This window comes from Lontra canadensis, unplaced genomic scaffold, assembly GCF_010015895.1.
Source record: "Lontra canadensis isolate GAN:19392208 unplaced genomic scaffold, GSC_riverotter_1.0 scaffold105, whole genome shotgun sequence".
Taxonomy (NCBI): Eukaryota; Metazoa; Chordata; class Mammalia; order Carnivora; family Mustelidae; genus Lontra; species Lontra canadensis.
In genome coordinates, this window is record NW_022631099.1 from 2,080,751 (window position 1) to 2,101,850 (window position 21,100).

General features: G+C 49.8%; 2 protein-coding genes and 1 long non-coding RNA gene across 3 annotated transcripts; 1 reads left to right on the forward strand and 2 right to left on the reverse strand.

Moving 5' to 3' along the window:
• Positions 1-1,320: 1,320 nt before the first annotated feature.
• Positions 1,321-7,115, reverse strand: LOC116855688. Its single transcript, XR_004380419.1, has 3 exons — positions 6,367-7,115; positions 5,193-5,470; positions 1,321-1,648 (listed from the first exon to the last, which is right to left on the reverse strand). It is a non-coding gene; the product is annotated as an uncharacterized LOC116855688 (long non-coding RNA).
• SPINT3 (serine peptidase inhibitor, Kunitz type 3) lies at positions 1,580-4,163 on the forward strand. The gene is made up of 3 exons (XM_032838621.1): positions 1,580-1,643; positions 3,322-3,537; positions 4,047-4,163. Exons 1-3 carry the CDS (start codon positions 1,580-1,582, stop codon positions 4,055-4,057), a joined length of 291 nt encoding a protein of 96 aa, XP_032694512.1. The 3' UTR covers positions 4,058-4,163.
• Positions 7,116-10,417: 3,302 nt separating the features above from the next.
• Positions 10,418-19,452, reverse strand: PIGT (phosphatidylinositol glycan anchor biosynthesis class T). The gene is made up of 12 exons (XM_032838540.1): positions 19,231-19,452; positions 18,500-18,677; positions 16,365-16,492; positions 15,928-16,028; positions 15,728-15,814; positions 15,106-15,193; positions 14,899-14,996; positions 14,643-14,808; positions 13,794-13,994; positions 11,696-11,861; positions 11,509-11,592; positions 10,418-10,790 (listed from the first exon to the last, which is right to left on the reverse strand). Exons 1-12 carry the CDS (start codon positions 19,415-19,417, stop codon positions 10,538-10,540), a joined length of 1,737 nt encoding a protein of 578 aa, XP_032694431.1. The 5' UTR covers positions 19,418-19,452; the 3' UTR covers positions 10,418-10,537.
• Positions 19,453-21,100: the final 1,648 nt, after the last annotated feature.

Here is a 21,100-nt window from a genome sequence, read left to right on the forward strand (position 1 = left end):
CAAGTCCTACATCAGGCTCCTCACTCAGCAGGAAGCCTGCTTCTCCCTCTGCCTCCTCTCCCCATGTTTTTGCTCACTTTCTCTCTCTCTCTCTGACAAATAAATAAATAAAATCTTAAAAAAAAAAAAAAAGATGCAGAATGATACCAAAATAACATTGTTAATTTACTGGGTCTCAAAGAGAATCAAAGAAGTCTTTAGGCATTCAGGTAGGAAAAGCGTAACCCCTAAGGGAGAAAAACTTTCAGGCAACGTCTTAGCAATGCTCCATGGCAGAATTCAGTGGAGCCAGGTCTGCCCAGGTCCCAAGTTTTGGGAAAAGAAAACATAACCCAGGATTTTTTTACCCCATCAAATTTTCTTTCAAGTATTAAGGCAATATGCAAAAATTCTCAGAAAATAATACCTGCAAACTCTAATAGTTACTTTATGTGGTGGAAGTTCATTGTCCAATATGGTAGTCACTAGCCACATATGGCTGCTAAGCATGCAACATATGGCCAGTATGAATCATGAGGTGCCACAAATGTGAAATACACACCAGATTTCAAAAGCTTAGTATGAAGGAAAGTAAAATATTGCATTAGTATGTTTATTACATGTCGATTATACATTGCAATGGCAATATTTTGGATATATTAAGTTAAATTAAGTATTATTAAAAGTAGTCTTTGGGTGCCTGGGTGGTTCAGTTGGTTGAGCATCTAACTTATGATTTTGGCTAAGGCTGTGATCTCAGGGTCATGAGATCAAGCCCCACATCAGGCTCTGTGCTCAGTGAGGAATCTGCTTGAAATTCTCTCTCTCTCCCTCTGCCCTTCCCCCTACACACTCTGTCTCTCTAAAATAAATAAAGATTTTTTTTAAAAACTAGTCTTACCTCTTCTTTTTACTTTTTTAAATGCAGATACTAGAAAATTATACTGGAATGTATTTCATTATATTTCTGTTACACAGGACTATAGTAGAATTTGGGGAGGGATTTGCTTCTTTTTACTATTCACTATAGCTTGATATTTTTGAAAATAAGTATGTTGATTTATATAAAACAATAAACTCATTGTTTCTAAATTAAATAAATAAAGCAGTGAACAAAGAGCTATGTTTTCTCTCCTGGGATGTCGAGACAACTAGCTGGAAGGATCTGGATGGGAACCAGTAATAACAGAATGGAAAACAGCTAAGTTGGTTTCTTAGCGACTGTGTTGTCCAACCCACTTATTTTACAGATAGGGAAACTGAGGCCACCTAAAGTCACTTTAGGTGACTGAGGTCACCAGTCCAAGGTCACAGGAACTCAAGTCTGGAGTAGTAGGGACTGGCATTCCAGATGCTGCAAAAACACTGACTTAGGGCACTTGCCCAGTAGCCTCCAAGAAGCCCTTCAAGCCAAGCGGCAAGGCCTCCAGGTAGACACCCACTTCCTCTGGGCCCACACTCCTTGCCCAAGGTGCTTCCTCTTCCAGGTAATGAAAGGCCAGGTACTTCTCTCAACTCAGAGGAATAGGGCCCTTCTGCTTCAGTTGCAGGTATAACTTTAGCCTTTGGCCGGACCCTAGAAAACTCGGCTACTGGCACCATGAAGTTCAGACCGCTCCTTGTCTTCTGCGTCCTCTTCTGCCTGGTGAACATCACCAGCTCAGGTGAGCTGAGAGGTTAAGTAGAGGATCCCTAAGATCCACAGCCTGTGACTGGGGTAGGGGAGGTATAGGGTGGGGAGGCTGGCTCCACAGGGCCACCTGGTCACTTCCACCTCAGGTGGAAACCAGGGCCTAGGCCCGGGAAGAGGCTTGTCTATCTGGGGTCAGACCTCACAGAAGTCTATTTGATTGAATTCAATCCTCAGCAAATTTAATTTTTATTACAAAGCAATACATGTGTTGGTCTTAAAAAGACAAACAATATGGAAATGTGTGAAGTTAAAAGTGGGTCCCCTATTTTACAGAGCCCAAATAATCATTCTTCTTCTCCTTCTCCTTCTCCTTCTTCTTCTTTCCTTTTTCCCAAATAATCCTTCTCTCCAGAATCATCCTACTCCCTGGATTCTTATGAGAAAAATAAATCTTCATACTGCTTTAAAAAGGAGGTCAGATTCTGAAACTTGGCTGTACTCTGGAGTCACCTGGGGGCTACCTGGGTCCCACATTCCCAGAATCTGATTTAATTAGTCTTGGGTAAAACCTGGGGATTGAAGAGGATTCTAATGTTCCACCAAGATTGAGAATTGATGCCCTAATGAAAGACCTTGAATTCCCTTTCTAGAATTCTAGCTTAGGGTTCTCCCAGGAAACGCAGCATGTCCTATCAATTGAAGATTCCCATAAAATGGTACCATGGAGCAGAGTTGACCATGGACTCATTGTCTGAGGGATGCTATCTTTGTCAGGGAGTGTACATATCAAGGCAGGGTGTATTGTACCCCATGAAAGGATACGTTGGGATCCATAGCCAATTAGTAGGTAAGGGTATGTGTGTGTGTGTGTTTCTGTGTCTGTGTGTACACGTATCGGATAAATCACTTGTGATAACCAGAGCCAGATGTGAAAGGAGTTAAAATAACAGATGTTTCAGTAAAATATATCCATTTCTTTATTTTTTCATTATTCATGGATACTGAAGATTTTTTACTGTAAATATCTTTTTCCTACTTATAGAAAGTGATACTTGTTCATTGACATTTAAATGACACTAAAAATTATTAGAACATAAAAATCATTTGAAATTACACCACCCAGGAAAATTACTACAAATATAGAGGTGAACCACCTTCTAGTCATCACTACATGGGTTTATAGATTTATTTTACATCAACAGGACCATTCTAGATCCTGTCTTTTGAAATTTGATTTTTGTTCCACAAAATTATGAACCTCCCTCCATTTGATCAGCACTATGTGTATCAATGACTATATGTAACCTATCAATTCCCCGTTGATGAACGTCTATATCTTTTCCAAATTATATGCTTTTTTGCAATCATAAACAAAGCTACCTCAACTATCTTGAGTTGGGTTATAAGAAACTGTAGCAGGCAGAGTCTGGGACATGATATCGGAACTGGGTTTAAACCCCAGGCCTCAATGATTGGTTTTAGGAGTTTTGGAAGATGACCAAACCTCTCTGAAACTGTTTCTTCATTTGTGGGGGAGGGACAGTAATGTCCACTCCAGAAAGTCATTTAAAGCATGCAAAAAAAATGGCAAGCACTAGCACAGTGCTTGGTGTAGAAGGTGTGCTTCTAAACAAAAAAAACTAACAGCCTGTGTCAGTTCCTTCAAAGGACACCTAAGTGACAATACATGTCCTTCCTCATCCCTGCAGCCCATCTCAAGAAAGGGGCTCCCTGGGAGCTGTCCCAAATTCTGCCTGCCCTGTGCCAGCTCCCCCCAGTGAGGGGTCCCTGCAGAGGCCTCTTCTACCGGTACTTCTACAACAACACGTCCAGTGAGTGTGAGCGTTTTACCTACAGTGGCTGTCAGGGCAATGCCAACAATTTTGAGACCACGGAGATCTGCGTGAGGATCTGTAAGCCCCCTGGTGAGTCAGTCCTCTTGTAGAAACAGGAGAAGCAACGCTGGTGACTGGGGCAGGGGGTGCTCGCGGGAAGGGAGATGGCGTGGTGGAGGATGGTGGTGATGTCCTGATGATGGTATTGTGCGAGGTGATGGGGACGGAAATAATCAGATGCATCACTGAGAGGCACCTGCGTGTTTGGCAATGGGGGTGCTGGGGAGGAGACAGCAAGGATGTGGTTGATGGTGGTTTGGAGGGTGAAGATGAAAGCAGTTTCGGTGAGGAGTGAGGCTTTTCATGTAAGTGGTGGTGTTGGCCACAAGGAAGATACTTGTGTAAACTTCAAGGGGATGATGGTGTTGACGGAAATGATGGTGTTGGTGGTGGTGATCAAGGTGGGAGGTGAGAGAGCTGAGGAGGCTCCCGGGATGGTGTTTTTTGAAGGCGCTGGCTAAAGAGTCCAGCTGATGGCTCTGGCCCTAGGTCACCAATATGCCGGCCAAGAAAGAAACTGACTGCCGTCTCCATTACAGAGATGAGGTAAAAGACAGCTGAAGACCATGCCTGCATCCTCCCAGCCTTGTCTGAAAGCTACTGGGCCTCCCTTCCTGGGCTTGGTCCCTGCTTGGAACACATCCTGTTACCCTTCAGGCCTGGATCAATAAAACATTCAAAGCTGGTGTGGCCTGAAACTTTCCTATGAGGGTCCTGGGCCTGTCCTCATGAATTACTCACAACCACCTCAGCTCTCAAGGGTGACCAAACCTGCCTCACCCTTACCCCTATCCCCTCAGGCCCTCATTGTCCTGTGCTCTCAGAAGAAGACTAAGGACTGGGGTGGCTGGGTGGCTCAATTGGTTAAGTGCCCAACTCTTGGTTTCGGCTCAGGTCATGAGTTCAGGGAGATCGAGCCCTACATTGGGCTCTGTGCTCAGCGTGAAGTCAGCTGAGATTAAATCCCTCTCCCTCTGCTCCTTCCCTGTTTCTGTGTGCTCTCTCTTTCTCAATAAAATAAATTTTAATAATATTAGAAGAAGGAGGAGGAGGAGAACGAGAAGAAGAAGAGGAAGAAGAAGAGGGGGAAGAAGAAGGGGGAGGTGGTTGAAGACAAAGGACACAAGTTTCCTACCACCAGGGAGGCATGGAAGCCAGACTCAATGCAAATTTGGGGACCTTGCACGTCTGTCTCCAAAGCCCGGCCACTTGTTCCTTGCTGCCTAGGGCTCTGCTAATAGGTCTACTTCTACTCTTCCTGTCCAGCAGGAGATATATCCTAGAGGGTGGAAAGGGCTAGAAAGTCAGGGAATCTTGGTCACCCAGGTGGGAATTTCCCTCCATGCAGAGGGATCTCAGAAAAATGAGGATTTTATATATTCTTTTAATTGTGGTAAAATATATACAACATAAAATGCACCATTTCAGGGTGGCTGAGTAGCTCAGTCATTAAGTGTCTGCCTTTGGCTCAGGTCATGATCCCAGGGTTCTGGGATCGAAGCCTGCATTGGGCTCCCTGCTCGGAGGGAAGCCTGCTTCTCTCTCTCCTGCTCCCCCCGCTTGTGTTCCCTCTCTTGCCGTGTCTCTCTCTGTCAAATAAATAAATAAAATATTCAAAAACAAACAAACAAAAAAGCACCATTTTGCCCCTTTCTAAGTATATGAGTGGTCTTAAGTATACTCACATTGTGGTGCAAGCATCGTGACAATCCAGTTCCAGAACATTTTCAGCTTCCTAAACTGAAACTTTGTGCCCATTAGAACTAACTCCCCTTCTCCATCCCCTTCCCCAGGCCCATGCCATGGCCATTCTACCTTCTGTGTCAATTAACTGACTACTCCAGGTACCTCATATGAGAGGAGCCATACAGTAGTTATCCTTTGGTGCCTGGCTTATTCCAGTCAGTGTAATATTTTCAAGGTTCATCCCTGTGGCAGCCTCTGTCAGGATTTCCAAAATATTCTAGAAAAAAAAGAATATTCTGTTGTTACATAATTTTTGGAATGCTGGATGGCTTCTGCCCTGACCATCGCTGCCACCTCCCCCACAACCTTCTCCTGCTGCCCTACATGTAGTCCAGCCACGTCCCCTTCCTTGAAAGAGACACTGCTGCCCAGGACCAAACAGCAATACTAAAATCCAGAACCTGGGATTCCCAGACTAGACCCCTATCTTTGGTGATGTCATTCGTGTCCTCAGTGTGCCTGTCCCAAAAATATATCTATTTGAGAGAAAAGGTATGTTTCCCCTTTAATTTCCCCATTCTCTTTCATGTTCTTAACTATCTGAGAGATTGAGGTCTGGAAGACTAATTGAGGACAGCCTTTGACTGATATTTGAAGTTGTGTCTATGCTCTAAAATGTAGACATTTAAAAAATACGATTATTACAAATAATTTTAAAGTAAAAAATATAAATACATACGCGACTCAAGAATTTAATCAGTTGCTTAGATCGTCATGAGATGGGACAGTAACTGAGCACCTTTGTGTAAGTCATATTAACCATGCTTTTCTCTCCTTTCCCTGGGTTTCCTGGATCGCAGCACTTATTCCAAAGTGTTTTAAGTGTATTTTTTTTATCTCTGCCTCTGGGCCGTGAGCAGCGCAGGGACCGTGTGGAATGCATGTTTTGTAAAGAACTTAACATATAGTAAGCAGTTAACCAGCAAGCACTGAATGAATCAATAATTTGCGACTTCATTCTTGACTGCATGGGTTCGTAGAAACCACATGAAGCCACACCCAATCCAACGGTCTGTCCCAGACTCAACCACCTTCTCCCCTTCTGCTGGGATCAGTCCAGGCTGCTCTTCCTGATACTCACCTCCTCGCTGGCCTCCCAGTGTTTGTTCTTACCTCCCACAGTCTGTTCTCTTCACAGCAGCCAGAGTGATCCTTTAAACAGCAAATCCTTTGCTACCACGTGCTAGTTTTCCTGTTGGAGGGTAGGTTCCTGGGTCCTTACAGCACTGAAATATATGCATGAGCAGGTAAGTAACACACAAAACAGGCCACACGTGGACCAATGATGAGAGAATGATGAAGCAAGAATTATTAACCTAACATACATCAGAAGGCCAGAAAAGTACATAAGCAAATAAGCAAATGCAAATCTGATAGTGTCCTCGCCTCCAGGGCTCTCTTCCTCTTGCCCCGGCCAACCTGTGCAAACTCACCCCAACCCCACCCCATCCCCAGCTCCAGCTACTGGGACTTCCTTGTTTTGCAGACACACTCGGTGAGCTCTTGCCACACGGTGGTTGCTCTTGCTCTTTCACTGGATTTCATGTGATTTTCTCCTTCACTCTGCTTGGATCCCTGATCATTCTTCACCTTCTTAGAGGTCTTGACCATCCATTTCCTGTTCCCACTGCTTTCCTTTTCTTCGGGGCCATAGCACTACGAGGACATAGTGGGATTACACTATATACCTTTTAGTGCAGCCAAGCTTTTGTCTGTCTCCCTAGCTAAACTGTAAGCACCACAAGGCAGGGATTTCCTTTCTTGTTCACTAGTGCCTAGAGGAGTACTGGGCACAGGACAGATACCTGACACGTATTTGCTGAATGAGTAGACAGATGGATAATAGAAGTGCCAGACAGGCCAGAGGTTAGGTGAGTGAGTGAATGAATGAATGAGCATACAGCCTCAGTGAGGAAGTGAGAATGGTCACAAAAGCGTTCATGGAAGGAGCTCGAGGTCAGGGATAGAGACAGGGGGGCATGAAAGGGAAGAGCAGGCGCTGAGGCAGGGAAGCCGGAAAATGCAAGGCTGATTGACTTTGCCTTCTTCTCCTGCTTCCCAGCACCCCTAGCTCAGGATGGGGGGCTCCATCTCTCAACCCAGTTCTCAGTGTGTGAACAACATGCCTGTCCCACTGTGGGTCCACAAGGCTGAGGCCTCCCTGCCACCTCTCCAGATCCTGGTCATGGGGGATGGGGAAGGGGGTTGGGACCTGGGTGCCCCACTGCTCCTCCCTGAGCCCTCTGAACGCACCAGGCAGGCAGGCAGTAAACCTCTCTGGGCAGCTGTTGCAAAGCCTGCCTGACCCCCAAGCCAGCTGTCTCCCAGCCTTCTTCTGAGAGGACCGGCCCTGCCGTGTCCCAGAACTCTCCTGATCCCTGTGCAGTGACTGAGTGAGAGTAACAGTGATAGTTGGTCACAAGGAACTGTCCCTGGTGTTGAAGGAAAACTGGGAAAGGAGACTAGTACTTCTGGGCAGTTTTGCTTGTGCAAATCTCCTTCATCTACTCACTCACTGCTTTTCCCGAGGGAGCCCTCAGAGGACAGAAGTTCCCTTTTCTACCCCCGGTGCTATGCCCACTGCAGCTCCACAGACAGCCGTGTGAGGGGAAAGCAGACCTCACAATGCCTGGGGGCCCTGACTAGCCTGGCCTTCAGCACCTCTGGCCCTCCCCCTGGAAATGCCCAGGCCCTGAGTGCATGGACTAGGGAAAATGGTCCTGGTGCAGGCACAGCAAGAAGTTCAGGGCTTAGAACCCCGATGCTTGGGTGACCTGGCTTGCTCAGCAGTGAAAGTACTGCGTGATACTGGTACATTCATGCACTCGTTCCCTCGGCAATTACTGGAATGCAGACCGCATACCAGGCTCTGTTACAGACACTGAAGCCACAAAAGACAAAAATCTTCGTCCTTATGGAGCTTCATAATGAATAAACAAGATAAGAAAGACATGTTGCACGTTGATGGTGGTGAGAGCCATGGAGGAAAAGAGAAGGTCAAAGGAGGGAGCTCGTCGTAGGGGGCGCGGTGATTTAAACAGGTGTGGCCAGGAAGCCCTCATCCACAGATGGCGCAGGAGGGGGGGTGGTGAGAGAGGAGCCGGCTTCTGGATTTACTTTGAAGGTAGAGCAGAGCTGTCAACAGAGCGCGCCAGGTGAGCGAAGGTGAGCGAACAGGTGAGGGAAGCACCCAGGATGGCTCTAGGTTTTTTGGCCTGGGCGACCGGGATGATGGCCGACCACCCATGCGTGTGTTGGGGATAGTAGGGGAGAGGGTGCGGACACTTGGCTTGGGAGATACTAAAGCTAGATGTTCATTAGATGTCCCAGTGCAGCTGGCAGGCGGGCAGTGGGGTAAATGAATCTGGAATTCAGGGAGGGGCACGAGACATGGTGTTGCCAGTGCACAGATTACGTATGATGTATGACATACGTCGTGGCAGCGGAGGTGGCCCCAGTGCCCGCCCAGCTGGGGGTATAAGGCACAGCCAGGCCACAACTCCATGCTCTCCGGACGTGGCAGGCGTCCTGCTCCGTGCGGGAGCCTCGGATATCCACCTGCCCACCGCATGCTCCTCATTTACACCCTGCCTATTCGTGCCTGGAAGAAACTCAAGAGAAAGCATCTTGACCAAGTTGCCTTTGCCTGTGGGCTAGATGAGCTCATCACCTCCTTCCTACACACACGTCCCTCGTACGTCCTGGGAGCTCTTGGAAAACCCTCAGAGGCGACCTACCAATCCCATTTATGCTGGCTGTGAGGATGTTGCCAGTACTATTGTGCTCAAGACTCTGCCCTCGTACTCGTGGGGTTTCTTGGTGCCCCTTGCCCTTCCCATTCCTACCCTTGAACTCCAGATCCCACGCCAGAATAGCCTATACCCAGTCATACATACATAATGTCCTAAGCTGGATCTGGTCCAGACGGAAGACAGCCCCTGTGCCTCCAGGGAGCTTAGAGTTCAATGGAAGTTAAAGAACAAGAACAACGAGGATGAAAGGAACCTGTAAAGATTAAGTCCAGGGAGCTCTGGGAACAGAGGGAAGGGGCACCTACAGCAGCTTGGTGTATCAGGGAAGACTTCCTGGAGGAACCAACTCTCTGGTTTCTAAGAGTGGCTTTAAGAGTGAACCAGACAGTAGAGGACAGTCTCTGGTTGGGGGAACAGGGCATTCTAAGCCAAACCGTTATATGGATGAGAGAGTTGGGAAAGGGATGGGCAGATGGTAAATACTTATTACACTTAATGCCAAGTGTGCCAGAGGCAGAGACAAAAGATGTGGGTGGGGAGGGGCATCTGCCTAAGGACCTACCACAGGAATCCAGGGTTTTATAACCAGAAGGGGAGGTGGGCAGGGGCAGGCCTTGATCCAGTGGACCTGGCTTCAACGCCTGTGGGAAGTCTAAGGAACCACCCAGAACAGAAGCTCATGAAAAGCCTGACAGAAATTCCATGTCTGGGCTACACTCAGACCAACTGAATTCACAGGCTCTAGACCCCAGAAATCTGCATTATTTTCACAAGCATCTCAGGGGATTCCAGGGCACAACACAGAAAACCAACACATGAAGCTCTTCCCCCTCCCCAGCTCTACCCCTGGTGATAGGGCACTGGTTCCCAGGGCTCCTGCGAGGCAGGAGGATGGTTCATGGTCATGGTCATGGTCATGGATACACTTCTATAAATGCTCCCGGCCAAACCCAGGGAGCTCTGGGAATCACCAGTGAGGAGGAAGCAAGAGAGAAGAAGGAATTTTTAGCAGGAGGAAGAGGAGCTTTGTCTTTTGGGGTTTTGGGGGGCAGTGTAGGAAGTCTTATGCAGGTGCCCAGGAAACAAGCCCTAGCTCCCTCTTCCTGGGCCTCAAGGACAGGAGGCAAAGAACCAAGGAAGCCGCTTTTATTCCACAACTGGTAAGTCCCAGATACCACAGAGATACAAGTTCTTCACAGCGTATCTGGGTCAATGCTGTCCTAGAGCTTTCTGCTGTGATGGAAACGTTTGTCCACACTGTCCAAGAGAGCAGCCACGAACCACTTTGGTTACTGAGCACTTGAAATATGGCTGGAATAGCAGAGGAAATGAATTTTTAAATTACTTTAAATTCAAATGCCACACCTGGCTCAGGGCTACTGAACTGGACAGCACTGCTATGCTGTCCTCAGCCAGGGTCAGTTTGGTTTACAAGCCAACTCTGGAGAGAGCAAGTGGCAGAAAGAGCCCTTGGGGCCACCAGCAGCCCTCCCCAGGGAGCAAGAGCAGCCCCACTGCGCAGGGGGCAAATCTCAGAGTGGGGGAACACCACGGGCACGCCGGATGAGGTTGGCCAGCCGCTTGGCCAGGCCACCCGTGCTGGGCTCCTCGATGTGGAAGGTTCTGGTGAGGAGATTGTAGAAGGAGCCATAGCACACGGCCACCACAGTGCATGTGAGGCAGATGACGTTGTAGGGCATGCTGAAGTCCGGCGTGGGCAGGTTCACCAGCAGCGGCTCCGTGTACAGGCGCACAAAGTAGCTAGAGCTGTCGGAGACCGGGTACCTGGGAGTCAGGAAGGAGAGGTGAGCGAGGCAGGCCTAGGATGCTCCCCCTGCCAGCCCACCCCGTCGCCTCTCCAAGCTGCACCGGGCCCATTCCTGGTGGAAAGGGTATGCAAAGCCTTGTCAGCCTCAAAACCTTTTTGACAGAAGACATCTCAGGTCAACACAGAAACGAGACAACACGAGAACCTGATCAAAGGTGAGCAGCCTTGTGCTGAATGAAGGGAGGGACGGGGCCCTGCCTTTGCTCGCTGCTTCTTCCTTAGCCTCTGGTCTCTGCCTTGAGGCTGTCTCCTCAGAGAAGCCCTCCTGGATAAGGCCCTAGATTACTTCCCAGCACCCCTGACCCCATTACCCTAGACCAAAATCTCCCCTCCAGCCTCTTTACATGAGTAGGAGAGGGGCAAAGCTGTTCTGTGTCCTTTTGTACACCCAGTACTCTCTGAAGAACCTGGAATTCGCTAAGCACTCAGTGAAATATTCGTGACGAGAAACAATGAGTACATGCAGGCTCTAAGTATAGCTCTTCTTGCCTCTTTCTTCTTCTAGAACCACTTCAGAATCATTTCCCAGAGTCTGGACAAATATCATAGACCACTACGATTTTTACTGGGATTGAGTTAACTCAGCACATTGCTCTAGAAGGGGCAACACCCTGCCTTGACCTGGTCACCCACGTGGCTGCCCACCCCAAAACTGGCGGCAGAGGTCATACTTACAGGGACCTGAAGAGGGGGCTTTCCTCCCAGTCCACAGGCTTGGCTGCCACCATGCTGGGCACAAGGGCACTGAGGACAGATGGGCTGTGGAGAGGCAGAGGGGCATCGGTGTGTGTGGCTCCCTCATCGGGGTGAGTGGCATGGCGGGCAGCCGGGAGGCTGGGGGCAGACTATGAGGGGAGCCCACCTGACATAGAAACCGTGGTTGGGGTCCGGGGTGTACTCAGTCCACTTGAGCAGCGCCCGCTCAAACTGAATGGAGACCTTGGTGGCCGAGTTGGCCGGCAGCTGGATCAGCATCTCCAGGAGGTGTGGCTGTAGCCGGTCCTGCGCGGGCTGGTAGTGGACGTAACCTGGGGACAGACAAGGGTCACCCACCCCTTTCTGCGGCCGTCACACTACCCGCACCCTCATCCCTACCCCTTGAGGCCTGAGGCTCTGGGTCACAGGAGCCAGGCAGGATCAGGGAGGGGAGCAGGGTCTCGGGAAAGGGCAGCTGTCCTAAGGGCATGTTCAACCCAGTTAATCCTTCCATCACAGAAACTGGGGTGCCCAGCATCAGGTGCCTCATGTGGCGCAATGGGAAGTTCACAGAACCACCAGGAAGTTTCCTGGCCAAAATGTGGAACCTGAATCTAATCAAGTTTCTGTATCTAACCACCAACACCCCAGAAATGCAGGGGAGAGAAGGGCCCGTTAACCACAGGCCCAAGGAGAGATTCAGGGTGTAGAACATTCCATTCCATACAACAAATGACCAAGTTTCTTCACAAATAGATTCAAAAAGAGAGAGAGAGCAGGAACTGCTATAGATTATGAGACTTAAAAGCAAACAGCCCAATGCAAGATGTTGTTCTTGGGGAACCTGAGTGGCAAGAGAGGGAAGAGGACACAGAACTCTGTGCTTTCTGTTCGGCTTTCTCTAAACCTAAAACCGCCCTAAGAAAATGAAATCTATTAACAAGATAAGCAAATGCAATATGAGGACCCTGTTTAGTTCTAACTCAAATAAACTATCAAGTGTTACTGTTCACTGGGGCGAGTGGGCATGATAAGGACGGGCTGTGTTTTGGGGAGGCCCTCTCCCTGTTAGAGACATAGACCAAAGCACTGAAAGGTGGATCTGACATCTAGGATCAAAAGAAACTCCAGCAGAAAAGTAACAAAACCAAGAAAACGAATCAAGGGCAGAGATGACACACGGAGCGGGGGAGCGAGAGACGGAAGCCAGCCGCGTGGGAATGTGTCACGCTCCCCCACGTGGGTGTGTGCTTGACACTTTCCAGAGCCAAAGGTTAAAAAACAAACCAGAAAAGCCTACAAAATACAGGCATAAAGGTTCGAGAAGATTCTGAAGGGGATGCAAACAGTGGTGCTGAAGGTAAGGAGAACAGCCCAGGTCGGAAAGTACAGGCAACGAGAGGGGTGGTCACGGACGGCGAGTCTAGGTGTTTGGAATGTGCCAGAACCTCTTCCTGACAAGTCTTCTGGGTTAGGTCTCCCTCCACTCCAAACCACAATGGTTTTAGCACTATTCCTGCCACCTGACAGAAAGCACACAGTAAATACTAACTCCTCTTCAGAAAAAGCGTGGCAAATAAAAATAAATTTTTAAAAACGCCTCTTTACCCCTCCCGAAGAGGCAAAAACCATCTACTCCAGCTTTATCTTTTCGGTTTCCGATACCGTTTTCCTTGCTGCTAACCCATTCTCCACTGTAGACCTACGAATCTGCACAAAAGGACATGCCCGGGACACCAAAGAAGAAAGGGCAAAGAAATAAAAAAGTCAGGAAATCACTGCTCTCACGAAGTCCTCTTAAGAACCCCCAGTCCTGTGGCTCCTGGGTGGCTCAGTGGGTTAAGCCTTCGGCTTAGGTCATGATCCCAGGGTCCTGAGATCGAGCCCCACATTGGGCTCTCTGCTCAGCAGGGAGCCTGCTTCCCCCTCTCTCCCTGTTGCTCTGCCTACTTGTGGTCTCTCTCTGTCAAATGAATAAATAAAATGTTTTTAAAAATTTTTTAAAATTTTAAAATTTTTAAAAATAAAAAAATAAAAGAACTCCCAGTCCTGTGTGTTTTAACTATCTCTGCTTTATAAATTACTTCCAGGTCTGGCACAGTAGGGCTAACCCTCCCCACATTTCAAACTCTTCTAAATTCTGCCTATGTGCTTTTTTGAGGTATGTGAGGAATTACTGCCCTGAGAACGGGGGGCCTGGAGGACTTGGGGGGAGAACAAGACAGGGCAGGGGAGGGGTGGTGGCTGCGGGCCTTGGCTCTCACTCGGTTTGTTCTCCTTGCCCTTGGAGGTGATGGTGAGGGTGTGCACGTAGAGCCGCAGGTACCAGGGCACAGTGTCCAGCAGCAGCACGGGGAAGGCCCGGTATGGGTGAGTGTTGTACAGAAGCGTGTTCAGCTCCCCGCTCTGCAGCCCGTAGCCACTCACGTATCGCTGGGCGTGCAGGAACGGCGCCGGAGGGGCCTCTGTGAAGACAAGTCCACGATTAAGAGCTTCTAAAGGAAAGGGTCACTCTTCATCCCCGCTTCCCTGGTCACATCCAGAGTCTCACAGCCAGGGAAGTGACGGGAGGCGACGGGGAAGAGCGTGGCCACCAGACCTGGGAAGCGTGCATCCCGGAATCACTCCTGTCTTCCCCGGCCCACAGCATGACAGAATCACTCTTCTGTACTAAGTACCCGTATGTGCCAAGCCCTGTGCCCCTCCAACCCAAACCAGGTGCCCTCATGATAGTCTGCACTTGACCTCGAGAACACTGAATGCGATAATTGTTTCAGACCTGCCTCAGTCGACAGACATTACGTCTCCTGAATGCAGGATATCTTCAGTCTTCAAAAAATATTTGCTAATAATTAAATGAATGTGTGAATAAACTCTGTGTTTTGCATTAATAATCTCATCCAATCTGCTGGGTAATTATGTCCCCATTTTCTAGATGAGGCGGTGAGGTTAGGAACCTGCCCAAGGTCACAGAGCTTAGAAGATGTGGAGTTAGAATCAAGACATCGACTCAGGACCTAGGTCGAACCACACGCCTCGCATCCCAAGGTACGAGTCTCCCCTGAGACGGAACGCCCCGTAGCCGAGGGCCCTGCCGGCCCATGAGCACCCACCATGCTCGGGAGGGCTCCGCCACTTGAGCTGGAGGTTGAGGTTACGGGAGTTGTTGATCACAGCTGTGTCAAGCAAGTCGTAGACGGCGTAGGTCTTCCGGGTCCCCAGGGTGACGTCCTGGTATGTGGTGGTTGGGGCCGGGTTCACCTCCAACGTCTCATTGTTCTGGGGGCAGAAGGGCAGGGCTGCGAAGTGAGCAGAGGCGCAGACTAGCCTTGGTTGGAGGGGGGCGACTACGACTGGAGACGCGGGTACCTGGTTGTGGCTGGTGATGTCCACATAGACTCGGCTCTCTGACGCCAGGGGACAGGGCTCTGTGAGGGTTCGGGAGAACATCCGGAAGAGGGACCAGTCTGAGGAGCAGAGAGGAGGGTTGAGCGGGGCTGAAGACTAGGCCTGGTCCGCAGACACAGGGTGGGACCCGTGACAGAGGGTAGCCAGCAAGTTGCCGAGGCAGCCTACCTTTCTTCCCCTGTCCTGTGACAAAGGCATCGTACACCACGGAAAGGGTCTGCCTCAGCTCCCAGGAGATGCTGGTACAGCGCGCATTCTACCAAAAGGGCCAGACAGCAGCAGTCAGGACGCACCCATCCCCACCCCCCACGCACCGCTGCAGGGACTCCTACCTGGGCTTGTCCCTTGTCTGTCATGTCCCCTCCCACCCATCCACTTGCTTCCGTTCACTAGTGAGCATGCGGCCCTGTGCCAACAGCGGGATGTGCACTAGCCGGAGAAACCGCCACCGCCACCCACAGGCACTGGCACTCCTGTTATTCTCACTTGACAGATGTCGAAATCAGGCTCAGGGAAATGAAACGATGTGCTCGAGGTCATGCCCGCGGAGTGACTGGGCTGGCCGCTGCACGCACAGGTTTGTCCTCCACCACGATGCCCCATGACACGGATTTACTGAACGCTTGCCAGGCAGCCACTCCATTTCCACGGTGTGTGCCAACACCCCAAATAATCGGGATCCCAGCTAACGCTACTGGCGTGGCCCGCAAAACACACCAGGCTACGTGCTTCATCGGCATGTTCCCTCAGAGCCGCCTGAGGGCACCTGCCCCCCCCTCCCATGACTTACTCTGCACACAGGACGGATGTGCACCGCCTGGGAGTGGTAGCTGGTATGGAACAAGCGGTCAGCCTTCAGCAGCACAGACAGGCCTGCCTGGAGGAAGCAGGAAGAGAGGAAGAGTCAGGGCCCCTCACCGTGGGACACCTGCGCAGGGGCCTGGAAGTCAGGCAGGGAAGCGGCGGGTGCTCAGAGCGCTCTGGCCTCACCTTGGAGCTACAGGGCAAGAGCTTCTTCCAGGGGGTGAGATTCTCCGTGCAGACGACCTCCCGCGGCAGCACAGCGTAGCGCAGGAAGGAATGATCAGTGCCTGAGGGAGACACGAGTCTGTCTGGGGTGGGCCCTTCGGCCCAACAATTCAGGACCCACACTCCTAAGACAATGGGGGAGGACCCCCTCCTGCTTGCCATGCAGCTCTCCAGTACCACCACCCTAATGGTGCTGGCTGGGGGTGGGACCCCTCCACCCTTCCCCTCCTTGGGAGAAGGCAAGTTAGAGACAGCATGGTCTCAGGAAGCCTTCCTCCGGGGTCTGCACACCCAGGGGATTTAGGATCTGGCTCAGCTGAAGGAGGAGGAAGCTGAAGATAAAAGGAGGCAAACGTTCGGGCAAGAGGGAGAAGGAAAGGGCCACGGGGCTATCTCACCATTGGCCAGCCCCAGAGGTTTGAAGGAGGCAGTGGGAGTGACCGTGTTGGTAGAATCGATGAAGTTCAGAGAGGCGCAGAAGATCCCCGAGAGGACATTACTGAGCTCCTTCCAAGATCTATCCACACTGGATGGAGACACAAACCCACTCACTGGCACTGGGCTTCCTCCCTCCGAGCCTGCACTTGACAGACTGGCTAGCTGATGCAGCTGCCGTGCCCCCCCCCTGCCCTGCTCAGCTGCCTCCTGGGTCTCGCCCTACCCACCCCTTCCTCCTTACTCTCTTCTGGACATCCTGGCATCCCCAAAGGTCTCTGCTCAGGTGACTCTTCCTCCTGCCTGGCAATGCGGTACTCACCCCTCTCCACCCACAGTCAAAGAGGCTCCCTCCTCTAGAAAGACTTTCCAGCCTTCCACACCCACAGCCTCCTCCTGTGCTGCCATCTGACTATCCGAGCCTCTCCTGAGGTCCCCCCTGGGACATGTCTAGGGAGCAGCAGCCTCTTGTTCTAAGCACCTCTTCTCCTCAACTAGGCTGTGAGCAACCTGGGGATGGGGAACAAGTTTGGGTCACTTATGTATATCCCACAACACCACGTAAAGTGCCCACATCTTCAGAGGCTTAGATCAGCCTGCTGATCCACTCTGAGGTGTGCCCAGCTAGGCAAAAAAGACACACACCCTGGCCATGAAAGTAAGTCCTGCCTCTACCCTCAGAGCAGGAAGTCCTACATCCATAAAGGCTCACTGAACAAGGGAAAACCACCATTCTAGTACCCTACAAAAATATCAAATTAAATTGAAAGAAAAATATCACAACAGATTTGCTCTCCATATTAAGAACAGAAAGTATAAAATCAAAATTCTAAACACCAGCTCCATGTTACAGAAAATTATGAGCTGAGGGGAGACAGTGATAGCCAGGCAGAGGGGGGCATTGGGGGGGAGGGGGACAAAGGAGTTAGAGTTCAGGCAAAAAAGAAAGATTCAGCAAATATAGAAGTCACAGCTTGCACCTCATTTGATATCATCTTAGCATTGTCCTGGGGTTTTTTGATAACCCTCTGTTCAGAGCTTTTCAATTGCTCCAATAGTTAAGCCTCATGTAAAGACTGCAGAGTTGAAGCTTGAAAGCTCTATACAAGCTGTAATTATGTTTCCTGTGGTGAGGACAACACTGACCCAAGCCGCTTTTCTTACATTTTGAAATTACTGACTGATATTTAAGTTTGCCAATTTTCACACTAAGATCCAGATTTCTGGCATCTCTTGAAAATGAGATTACTGATGATAGTAGGCCTCTATTCCCAGATGGCCACAATCCACTGGGGATGAGTGACAGCTGTCCTCTCAAGCTCTCTAGCCTGCTACAGTCCCCACCACTCCCTATTATGTCCCCCTTTTAAAATCATGTTTGTCCTACAGATTTCTCATAGTGGGATTAAGAGCAAATTGTGGTACAGCAGTGGTACCTAAACCTGTCCCTCTCCCAAACAAAAGCTAGTCCTCCAGTGCCGAGATCTGGGATCCTGTAGGTCAATTCTAGCCCACAGATGTTTTGTTTGGCCCTCATGGTACCATCATCATCATCATCATCATCATTATGTGAATGTCTTTTAAAAGGTTATCCAGTGGGCACCTGGGTGGCTCAGAGGGCTAAGCCTCTGCCTTCGGCTCGGGTCATGATCCCAGAGTCCTGGGATCGAGCCCCGCATTGGGCTCTCTGCTCAGCAGGGAGCCTGGTTCCCCCTCTCTCTCTGCCTGCCTCTCTGCCTACTTGTGATCTCTGTCAAATAAATAAATAAAATCTTTAAAAAAAAAAAAAAAGGGTTATCCAGTTTGCCACAGACTTCTACTGCCTTACATCCAAGTAAGCTTCAAATCATCTGTCACCTGTCTCTGTAGATACATCCATGTGCTACCTCAGGTCTGGAAGTGTCAGGGAAGTGAAAAACACTAAAGTAAAGAATGCCACTCAGTAATATGGTAATATCGTTTCTTATTTCCGATGCCACCTTTAGCCCCCAAGGAACTGCTACCTGCTGGAACTGCTGTCCCCCAAGACAGGATGACAACACCAGCCGCTGCCACATTCCCTCCATTGCCTGCAACAGGACTCAGGGTGGGCACTCACTCAGTGACGGTGTCCTGGAACCAGACCCAGAGTTCTGCACCTGATGGGGCCTGCAGGAAAGGTGGCCCCCAGTACCGAGTCCTCCAGAAGCCTTGTGTGAATGACAAGTGCAGCTCTCGAAGAGAATACTTGGAGATCAACTGCCCCAGGGCTTTGGGAAACAGCCTATAATGAGACACTGGAAAAGGGGAGTAGGTGAGTGATGACCCTGGAGGGCGGGTTCTCAGCCACCCCAAAGCAGCAATAGACCCCGAGCTCTGAGGCCGGAGAAATCTGAATGCAGGACGAAACTGCCACTCACTAGCGATGTGATCGTGACCAAGTGCCTTTATCTGTCTACATCTCCAACTTCTTCCTCACAACCTCTTACAGAACTTAGCTCTGTGCCTAGCTCCCAGGCTAAATGGCAAAAGCCAACAGCATCATCATCCGAGTTGTTGACAAAGGGCTCTAACTAAAGGATGGGAGTGGCAGCCCAGACCTGAGGAAGAGCACCTGGTCTAGCAGTCTGGAGGAGTCCGTGCCCCCTCTCCGGGCCTTAGTTTCACCACCAGTACAATGGGGTTCTTCAATAACTATCCCATCTTCCCCAAAGAGCTAGTTTATCCAGCCCCGCGCTCAGGGGCCAGAACTCCCCTCGCCCAGGGACCAGGCTCCGCCCCCGGGATCCCGCCTCCACGTCCCCTCCCAGCAGGTGCCACAGCTGTCTTTGTCCAGTCTCATCCTCTCACCTTCTTCCCGCTGCAAATCGGAATCCCACCGTGTGCGGAACTGGAATGTGGCGGCTACGTCCCCAGATGGCAGCGGGGTGATAACAAGCTCCTCTCGCAGGGTGTCGCGTGGGGGCTCTGCATGGCCCCTGCCCCCCGGCCCCAGAAGCAGCAGCACGAGCACGGCCAGCGGCAAGGCCGCCGCCATGCCTGCGGCTGCTTCCGCCTCCCAGCGATGCCCGCCCCCACGAAGGCCGTCCTCCAATAGGAAGAACGTAAGAGAAATGACTTCCGGTGCTATCCCGGAAACCGGGGCGAGGTTACCAGAGAGGCGGCGGGGCTGGGTCCTTCAGGGCGGGTGGGTTTGAGGGGGCACGGAGGGTGGCGGACGTCTGGCACGACTGGGGGCTGGATTGAGGACCCCCCTCCCGACTTTGGGCTATTCGTGACAATTAGAATGTGCTTAATAATACAGAGCGCCGCCGCTGTGCCTATGTGATAGTTGAGGAAACAGACTGAAAAAGTCTTTGGGGAGGGTCACATGGCAGGGCCCCTGTATGCGGCTTCCTCAGCTTCTAGGCGTGTCCATTTGCCCAGTCCTAAATGGGGTGCAGAGCTTTCCTGTAAAACCCCCAAATAACTGGCCACTTTAGCATGAAATATGTCAAACATCAGCAAAGTTGGAAGAATGAACACCCGTTATAATGAACACCTATTTCCCCATCATAGACTCCTCCATTAACATTTTACTATACTGGCTTTATCACATTATGGTCTGTAAGTCCCTCAATTCCTCTTATGTTCTGATACATAAAGGTATCAGAACATAAGGTAAATTGCAGACATAATTACACTTCTCCCCTAAATATGTCGGCATGCATGTCACTAAATAAAGCTTAATGTTTGTTTACATTTTGGTGTAAAATTTACACACAATGAAATGCACAACTCTAAAGTGCACATTCACGGAGTCTGACAAAAGCATACACCTGTGTAAACCAAACTCCTATCAAGATTTAGAACATTCCTAAAACCCCAGAAAGTTGGTTAATGCCCATTGTCAGCCGATCCCTGGCCCCTCCTACCTTCCAGAGGGGATCACTATCGATTTTTCCGCACAAAATAATCTGTTCTAGGGGCGCCTGGGTGCCTCAGTGGGTTAAAACCTCTGCCTTCCGCTCGGGTCATGATCCCAGGGTCCTGGGATAGGCCCGCGTTGGGCTTTCTGCTTAGCGGGGAGCCTGCTTCCCCCCTCTCTCTCTGCTTGCCTCTGCCTGCTTGTGATCTCTGTCTGTCAAATAAATAAAATCTTAAAAAAAAAAATCTGTTCTAGAGGTTCATGTGAGTGAAACCATCATATAGAACGTGTATTTTCTTGTGTAAGAGTTCTTTCACAGGAGTAATGTTTCTGAGAATCATCCGTGTTCTCGCTTGGATCAGCCGTTTCTCTTTATTGCTATGTGGTTTCACATTGTAAGAATATACCTTAGTTTATCCATTCTCCTGATGATCAACACCTGAATTCTTTCAAGTCTTTATTTTGAAGTCGGTTGCTGTATACCTTATTGTCCGTTGTGTAAATAGGAGTGGTTAAAGGTCATAGATAATGTTTAACTTTTTGAGTAACTGCCAGATCTTTTCCCCAAATGTATCATTTTATACTTGCACCCACCATATATCAGAGTTTTGGTTGGTCCACATCCAGCTCAACTCTTGTTTTCAATTTGAGGGTACTTTTTAGCTTGAGCCATATGATATATGTAGTGGTATCTTACTGTGGTTTTATTTTGCATTTCCCTGGTACCTAATGATGCTGTGCATCTTTTCATATGCTTATTGGCCATACATTTATTTTCTCTTGTGAAGAGTTGAAATCTTTTTGTATCCCCCA

Coding starts and splice junctions, on each gene's coding strand:
- SPINT3 (XM_032838621.1), top strand. CDS start 1,580: ATGAAGTTCAGACCGCTCCTTGTCTTCTGCGTCCTCTTCTGCCTGGTG. Junction 1,644..3,321: donor GGTGAACATCACCAGCTCAG/GTGAGCTGAGAG, acceptor TCATCCCTGCAG/CCCATCTCAAGAAAGGGGCT.
- PIGT (XM_032838540.1), bottom strand. CDS start 19,417: ATGGCGGCGGCCTTGCCGCTGGCCGTGCTCGTGCTGCTGCTTCTGGGG. Junction 14,809..14,898: donor ACATCACCAGCCACAACCAG/GTACCCGCGTCT, acceptor TTCTGCCCCCAG/AACAATGAGACGTTGGAGGT. Junction 11,862..13,793: donor GGGCAAGGAGAACAAACCGA/GTGAGAGCCAAG, acceptor GTCTGTCCCCAG/GTTACGTCCACTACCAGCCC.